Source organism: Notolepis coatsorum (genome assembly GCF_963971535.1).
Source record: "Notolepis coatsorum genome assembly, chromosome: 7".
Taxonomy (NCBI): Eukaryota; Metazoa; Chordata; class Actinopteri; order Aulopiformes; family Paralepididae; genus Notolepis; species Notolepis coatsorum.
In genome coordinates, this window is record NC_140171.1 from 31,995,844 (window position 1) to 32,004,708 (window position 8,865).

The window sequence follows — 8,865 nt, forward strand, 5'->3', positions numbered from 1 at the left end:
GGAAGTCCAAGACCCACTGGCAGAGGTCATAGCCCAAGCCCAGGTCCCTGAGCTTGGCTATGAGTATGGAGGGGACTATGGTATTGAATGCCGAGCTGTAGTCGATGAATAGCATTCTCACATAGTTCCCCTGCCTCTTGTCCAGGTGTGATGCTGCTGTGTGCAGCACATGGGATATGGCGTCCTCCGTGGACCTGTTGGGGCGGTATGCAAATTGCAGGGGGTCCATGTTGATGGGGAGGGAGGAGCAGATGTAGCCCTTTACTAGCTTCTCAAAGCACTTCATGGCTATGGAGGTGAGAGCTACAGGGCGGTAGTCGTTGAGGCAAGCAGGCTTGGATTTTTTGGGTACAGGGATAATAGTGGACTTCTTCAGGCAGGTGGGGATGACAGCCTGTTCTAAGGACAGGTTAAATATGTCAGTGAATACTGGGGCCAGTTGGTCGGCACAGACTTTTAGGACGCGGCCGGGGATGCCGTCCGGACCTGCTGCCTTCCTGATATTCACTTTTTTAAAGGTCCGCCTCACCTCATGCTCTGTTACCCTGAACACTGCGCTTGTTATTACCAGCATCAAACCTCGCATAGAAGGTATTGAGGTCGTTTGCTAAGGAGATGTCACTGTTCAGTTTGAGGGAGGCGCCTTTGTAGTCTGTCATCGTTTTGAGCCCCTGCCACATAGCTCTAGAGTCAGCTTGTTCAAACTGGAGTTCAATTTTATCCCTGTAGCGCCGTTTGGCCTCTGACACTGTCCTCCTTACGTTGTGTCGCGCCACCTTGTGGTCATTCATGTTGCCTGCCACTAGGCCGTCATTGTATGCTTTGGTGCGCTCTCTCAGAGCTTCACGGACGGATTTGTCTACCCAGGGTTTTTGATTTGGGTAAACTTTCATTTTGGTAGTGGGGATTGTTTCTTTCACCCTAGTACAGACATAGTCCAGCACTGTCTCCGTGTAGGCATTAATGTTATCTGTGTCGCGGAACACAATCCAGTCTGTGTGGTGAAACACTGACCGGATCGTCTCTTCTGACGTCAGATCCCATTTCTGCACCTCTCGCGAGACTACAGGAGTACTTTTAATTCTCTGTCTATACTTTGGTGAAAGGAAAATGGATGCGTGATCTGACTTGCCAAAGCCACTATCAGAATGAGCCTTGTAGCCACCTTTAAATTGCGTGTAACAGTGATCTAGGATGTTACCGCCTCTGGTGTTGCAAGTCACATGCTGATAGAAGTCGGGCAATACCTTTCTCAGATTGGCGCTATTGAAATCTCCCAGTACTAAAATGGCGGCGTTAACGTTAGCCACTTGTATTCTATTTACCTCGTTGTGTAGTCTGGAGAGCACAACCTTGTTGCTGGCTTGCGGTGGAATATACACTCCGACCAGGACGATCGCCGTTAACTCCCTCGGGAGGAAGAAAGGACGACACTTGATGGTTATATATTCCAGTTCTGGGGAGCAGTGGTTGGATAATTCCTTCACGTTCGTTGGATCACTCCAATTTTTGTTAAACATGAAGGCAATACCTCCTCCACGTTGTTTACCGGACTCTGATGATGTCCGATCCTTTCTATGGATAAAGAAGTGATCCGCTGGTTGAATTGCGTGATCTGGAACCTCCGGTGTGAGCCATGTTTCGGTGAAGCAAAGGATATTGCAGTCCCTAACGTCTCTTTGATATTGAATCCTTGCTCGGATGTCATCCAGTTTATTGTCTATTGATTGTACATTGGCTAGCAATATCCTGGGAAGTGGTGTACGGTGGCGTCTGGATCTCAGCCTGTTTCGGATCCCAGCCCTCTTTCCTCGTCGTCTTTTCCTGGGCTCTGGGAACAAAGGGTCTGGTCCTAGTCTCCGGAGAATTTCTTCAGGCCATTGGTGTGGTTCGGAAAGCTGATCCAGCGAGTAATCCAGTTGGTAAGTTTCCCGTAATCCAATGTCTATGAGTGACTGACGGTCATATACATTAAATGCACCAACAGTTGGTACGCACAAAACTCTAAAAACTATAAATATTAACAAAAGTAAACACAGTCTCGACGGAGCGAACAGAGAGGCAGCCGATCGGGGCGGCGCCATCATCACTGTCCATAAATTAGAGTGGTCTGCGGTAATTCCTAGAATGCGAGTTATAGGCCCCGATGCATATTATACTTAATCGATTGGCATTTTGTCCCTATACACGCTACAATTAAAATTTCAAATGCATATGATCGGTATATATTATGTTCCATCATGCACGAAGGAAATGGCGGGGGGAGTCGTTTCTGATTAATTGATTGTCAATAACGGCTTTCTTTAGTACAACCCCATATATGCTGATCAGATCGTTTGCAATGAAAGAAATGGACAATCAAGCTGGAATTAACGTTAGATTGCTCTTACCTCTGGAACGTTAGATTCCTCTTACCTCTGGCCGATGATACTGGAGGAAGAATATTCCAATTATTTGATTGCCATCTGCTAGATCCTTTTTCCATTTGCCCGACGCCATAAACTCAAAAAGCATATTGATTCTTGCATCTCGAAGTCGATTCAATGCACTCGAGTGTGTATCTGGATTCACGTTACAAGAAAGCTCCGCCCGGAAGACATTCACTGATGCACAGACCCAACCTTCCTGTAGAAAGTGAGTGCAACATCGCCCGAAATCCACCAGGCAGTGGTATCGGGCCGTTGCAATATCAGACAGAGTGCCAGAGTTTCCCAGAGCCTTGCTGGATGAATTATGAATGGCAATAGCGAATAAAAGAAATAATAAGTATACTCGTTATTGGCGTTATTCGATTGGCGGGCTATAACGAGTTAACTCGTTCTTGGCGCAGGATGTGTTAAGGCCATTAACGGGAAAGTACCTCCTTACCTCACATCACTATTCGTTTGGAACACTAGACCCTATATGACACGCTCAAATGATTGGCTTACACTAGAGGTCCTCGTGGTGGCGCGGGCGCCGGGACCGGGGGAGATGGCGCGGCCCGCAGGGGTGGCATTCCCGTCGCCGTACATCGCGGTGTGAGTGGCACGCGGGCTGTTTGTGTTTTGCTTCGGTCATGACATGCTTTATTGGGGGGTGTGTCTTGGATGGGGATCTGGCTTGACTGTTCCGGGGGGGTTCACATGCCTTCGAGCGACATTGTACTTATTGTATGCCTATTCTTTAGTCTGCACGTTTACATTGCACTACTTTTATTATCTTTTATACCTATTCTTATGTATGCAATTTATGCATTGTTTTTTATTCTGCAACCTTGAGTGTCCTGAAAGGCGCCTTATAAATAAAATGCATTATTATTAGGGGAAGGGGGAAGGGGAACTATGTGAGAATGCTATTCATCGACTACAGTTCGGCATTCAATACCATAGTCCCCTCCAAACTCATAGCCAAGCTCAGGGACCTGGGCTTGAACTATGACCTCTGCCAGTGGGTCTTGGACTTCCTGACGGGCAGACCCCAGGTGGTGAGAGCAGGCAACTGCACCTCCTCATCCATCACCCTCAACATAGGGGCCCCCCAGGGCTGTGTTCTGAGTCCCCTCCTCTACTCCCTGTACACACACGACTGTGTGGCTCAGCGGAGTAGCAACACAATCATCAAATTTGCTGACGACACAGTGGTGGTGGGCCTGATCTCTGCCAACAACGAGAGGGCCTACCTGGAAGAGGTCAAGGTCCTGGCGGGATGGTGCCAGGAAAACAGCCTCTCCCTGAACGTCAGCAAAACAAAGGAGATGATTGTGGACTTCAGGAGGTCGGGGGTCAAGGACTACAGCCCCCTCAGCATCGACGGGGCACCGGTTGAGAGAGTCAACAGCTTTAAGTACCTCGGAGCCTACATATCCGAGGACTTGACATGGACCACACACATTGACAGTGTTGTGAAGAAGGCACGACAACGCCTCTACTTCCTCAGGCGCCTAAGGAAGTTCCAAGTCAGTCAGAAGATCCTCAAGAACTTCTACTCATGTACAATAGAGAGCATCCTGACTGGCAACATCACCTCCTGGTTTGGGAATAGCACTGCACAAGACCGAAGTAGACTACAAAGAGTGACACGTTCAGCCGAACGCACAATCGGAGGGGGGCTCCCCACCCTCCAGAACATTTACAACAAGCGGTGCAGGGGCAAGGCTAAGAGAATCATTAAAGACTCCAGTCACCCGAACAACTGCCTCTTTGAACTGCTGCGGTCAGGCAAGCGATACCGGAGTCTCAAGGCGAGCACAGAAAGACTCAGAAGAAGCTTCTATCCCCAGGCCATCAGGCTGCTTAACGAACAATGAACACTACACAACAACAACCATCAAACGCACATAGCACACACATCCACACGCACACACTCACTTTAAACAAACACACTGTAGCACCCACTCCCCACACTTTATAACACACACTCACTTTAAACAAACACACTGTAGCACCCACTCCCCACACTTTATATTTATTGATGAAGGATTGCACTACAACTCGTACACCTTACTGTAAATTGTACCTAAATTGTACCTCATCCCATTTCTGCTTTGCACTATATAATATTGTACATTAGTACACTGCATAGTATTGTATATTATATGGTAACTCAGTTACGTCTATTCTGCATCGAACATTGTACATATGTCTATACTGAACACTGTGACCTCATTTTCTACTTCTAATTTACATGCTATACTATGTTATTTGTTACTATCTTGTCTAGCACAGTCTCTGGAGCGTAACAGTAAGAAGCATTTTGTATGAAAGTATTCTGTACTTCTGTATGACAACTATTAAAGAAACTTGAAACTTGAAACTATTATTATTATTATTATTCTGTCAATTGTGTGCTGATTTTATGTTCATTTTATACTAATTGCTGTGGGGCACTCTGGACTGCGGTCCATGTGTGAAAAAAAGTACTACAGTATATAGATAGTTATTAATATTTATTATTGTAGAAATGTGTGCATTGAAATGTCTGTAAAGTCTCGACAACATTGAAAATGAGGGTGACCTCAATTGTCATTTTGAGAATAAATAAAGGTTTGAATAAATACCCTAGCAACGCTCGTACCTTAGCAATGCTCTCATACCATAGCAACGCTCGTACCTTAGCAATGCTCTCATACCCTTGTAATGCTCTCATACTTTAGCAATGCTCTCATACCCTGGATTTTAAATTATAATTGTGTAAAAATTAGGGATGCTCGATATTGACTTTTTTACCGATCCGATATTGTCCAACTCTTAATTTCCGATTCCGATATCAACCGATACCGATATATGCAGGGTTCCCCCCCCCCAAAAAAACTGAATAATTTCAGGTAACTAATAATTTCACTGGATATATATATATAACAAATATTGTTATTGTTTTTTTTTTTTTAAACCGATACCGATATTTTCCGATATCACATTTTACTGCCGATATCAGCCGATAATATCGGACATCCCTAGTAAAAATTAAATGTTTGATAAGCAATAGTCTACAGGGGCGACAGTGGCTCAGGAGGTCGAGCAGTTGTCTGCTCCCGATGTGCAGGTTGGCACCTATCATGGTTGCCTCTGCCATCAGTGTGTGAATGTGTGAGTGAATGGGTCAAATGTGAGGAACAAATTGTGAAGCGCTTTGGATAAAAGCGCTATATAAGAATGCAGCCATTTACCACAGTTAGTTCAGATCTCACTTTGTGATTGGCTAAAGAACATTCCAATGAGTGTTCAAGTGTAATGCGCTCATACCCTAGCAACGCTCTCATACCCTAGCAACGCTCTCATACCCTAGCAACGCTCTCATACCCTAGCAACGCTCTCATACCCTAGCAACGCTCTCATACCCTAGCAACGCTCTCATACCCTAGCAACGCTCTCATACCCTAGCAATGCTCTCATACCCTAGCAACGCTCTCATACCCTAGCAACGCTCTCATACCCTAGCAACGCTCTCATACCCTAGCAACGCTCTCATACCCTAGCAACGCTCTCTTACCCTAGCAACGCTCTCATACCCTAGCAACGCTCTCATACCCTAGCAACGCTCTCATACCCTAGCAATGCTCTCATACCCTAGCAACGCTCTCATACCCTAGCAACGCTCTCATACCCTAGCAACGCTCTCATACCCTAGCAACGCTCTCTTACCCTAGCAACGCTCTCATACCCTAGCAACGCTCTCATACCCTAGCAACGCTCTCTTACCCTAGCAACGCTCTCATACCCTAGCAACGCTCTCATACCCTAGCAACGCTCTCATACCCTAGCAATGCTCTCATACCCTAGCAATGCTCTCATACCCTAGCAACGCTCTCATACCCTAGCAACGCTCTCATACCCTAGCAACGCTCTCATACCCTAGCAACGCTCTCATACCCTAGCAACGCTCTCATACCCTAGCAACGCTCTCATACCCTAGCAACGCTCTCATACCCTAGCAACGCTCTCATCCCCTAGCAACGCTCTCTTACCCTAGCAACGCTCTCATACCCTAGCAACGCTCTCATACCCTAGCAACGCTCTCATACCCTAGCTATGCCTATTTACTGCGTGTTTAAAGTGTTTGTTATTAATACAATTGTTGATGAAACTGTGCCACAATACTAACAAACAGCAACAATACACTATACTATAGTAACTATACTATACAATACTATACACATGCTATATTGTGATTTTGACACTGCATTCAGCCTTCAGCCTCATGCCCGTGACCACATAAATTGTACCTCATCCCATTTGTGCTTTGCACTATATAGTATTGTATATTAGTACACTGCATAGTATTGTATATTATATGGTAACTCAGTTACGTCTATTCTGCACCGAACATTGTACATATGTCTATACTGAACACTGCGACCTCATTTTCTACTTCTAATTTACATGCTATACTATGTTATTTGATACTTATCTTGTCTAGCACAGTCTCTGGAGCATAACAGTAAGAAGCATTTTGTATGAAAGTATTCTGTACTTCTGTATGACAACTATTAAAGAAACTTGAAACTTGAACATCATAGCGGTGCCAAAATGTCACAGTATAGCACTGCCTCTCGTGTTGTATTGCTCAAAGGGGATCACCACCCAAATTAAGAAGTCCAATATGTTATTTCCATGGCCTAGATAGAAAGTTCAATCGATAATTGTGAATGTGAGCAACTCTCTCCCAAAGCCAGACACCAGAGAAGTAAGACTCAGACTTGTGATGTCATCAGGGATATAAAGTCTGGAGCTGCTCCGTTGACAATGAGTGGGAGAGTGATTTAGTGGACCCACATAATGTTTTCTTTTGTATCCCCGAATGAGCTTTATTCTGGAGTAGTGGTATCAGTTCTGAGACAGAAGTACATACATAATACACATACAAGTTATGTGTATATACAGAACATTCCCCTGGGAGCTCTCGGTGTCACCTGTTTTAGTAAAAAGAACAATTGACATTTTAAGAGGCCATATTGAGCCTGGACAGTCCACTTATAATCTTTGGCCACGGAATTTAGGAAACAGCTCAGGGACTGAATGTGTAGCCCTGCTCTTGGTAAAAAGGTGCACATATTTGATGTGAATATTTATGGCTGATATAGTATGTATGTCTGCCTTTGATCGCTGGCCCTAATCACCATAAAGTCCTTGTGTCGGTTCTGAGGAAAAACAAAATTAGCCAGAGCTCAGAGGTGAAGCCTGGCTCTCTCTCTCTCTCTCTCTCTCTCTCTCTCTCTCTCTCTCTCTCTCTCTCCTCTCTCCTCTCTCCTTCTCACTCTCTCTCTCTCTCTCTCTCTCTTTCTATCTCTCTGTCTTTCTCTCTCTCTATCTCTTTCTCTCTCTCTCTCTCTCCTCTCTCTCTCTCCCTCTCTCCATCTTCATAGCTCTGAAACAACAGCATAGGTTAAAGCATGCCTTGTGATGCACTCAGTATTAGGGTTGTGGAAACAGATTGATTGTGCTGATTCGTGATATGTTCCTTCAATTTATGATCAGATATATGTATTGTGATTTTTTATTTTTATTTTACAGTACTGTTTCAGGGCTTTTAACCCTTTCACTACCACACTACAGAAGGTTAACCTTTCACTATGGTTAACCGTCTGTAGTGTGGTAGTGAAAGGGTTAACCTTCTGTAGTGTGGTTGTGAAAGGATTAACCCTTTGCCGTGTGGCAGTTAAAACTTTCCGTGCCAGCCGTACCAGTCCTAGATACCCCGTTGAGTGCCAATGCTCTATTCAATGACAGAGCGCTCACATTTGTGAACGCATAAACTATATCTTAAATTATGGCTATGTGTCTAATACGACCGTCGCTTATCAATGACTTGTTTGCAGTCAACATTGTCGAAACGGATTGTTTTTTAATCAGTTAATTTCCGTTTTATACCATTTTGAAAAACGCTAGTTTTTTGACACTTTCAGAGAAAAGATTCTGCAGGAATCGCGCTTTACTGTAATACACAAAACACGTTGTAATTTTTCGGCCTATTTATGAATAGTTTTCAAATAAACGCTAGATTATCGATAGTATACAGCAGTGGTCACCAACCCGTCGATCTTGATCGACTGGTCGATCTTTGAGACTGTCCCTGTAAATCTTTCCATGAAAATTAAAAATTAATTAAAGATTTTTTTTTTTTTTTTTTTAGATCTTACCCTGAGAGTCCACATTACAGTTCTACCTTTGTTTTGATGTGAAAAGTGATGCTGCACTTAGCCCTGACTGAGAAAGTACACATACAGTTCTACTTTTGTTTTGATGTGAAAATTATGCTGCACTTAGCACTGACTGCACTTAGCACTGACTGAGAAAGTACACATTACAGTTCTACTTTTGTTTTGATGTGAAAAGTAATGCTGCACTTAGCACTGACTGAGAAAGTACACATTACAGTTCTACTTTT

The 8,865-nt window shown here is 44.3% G+C and overlaps 1 protein-coding gene across 1 annotated transcript in view; it reads right to left on the reverse strand.

Annotated features, from left to right (window-relative positions):
• Nucleotides 1-3,014, reverse strand: part of LOC311231607 (centlein-like) — a gene marked incomplete at both ends in the record, with an annotated part of 76,152 nt that extends 73,138 nt beyond the window's left edge. The window contains one exon of the mRNA XM_084318235.1: nt 2,931-3,014. Within this exon, the coding sequence (XP_084174361.1) occupies nt 2,931-3,014 (84 nt within the window). The remainder of the gene's footprint in view (nt 1-2,930) is intronic.
• Between the last annotated feature and the right edge of the window lie 5,851 nt (nt 3,015-8,865).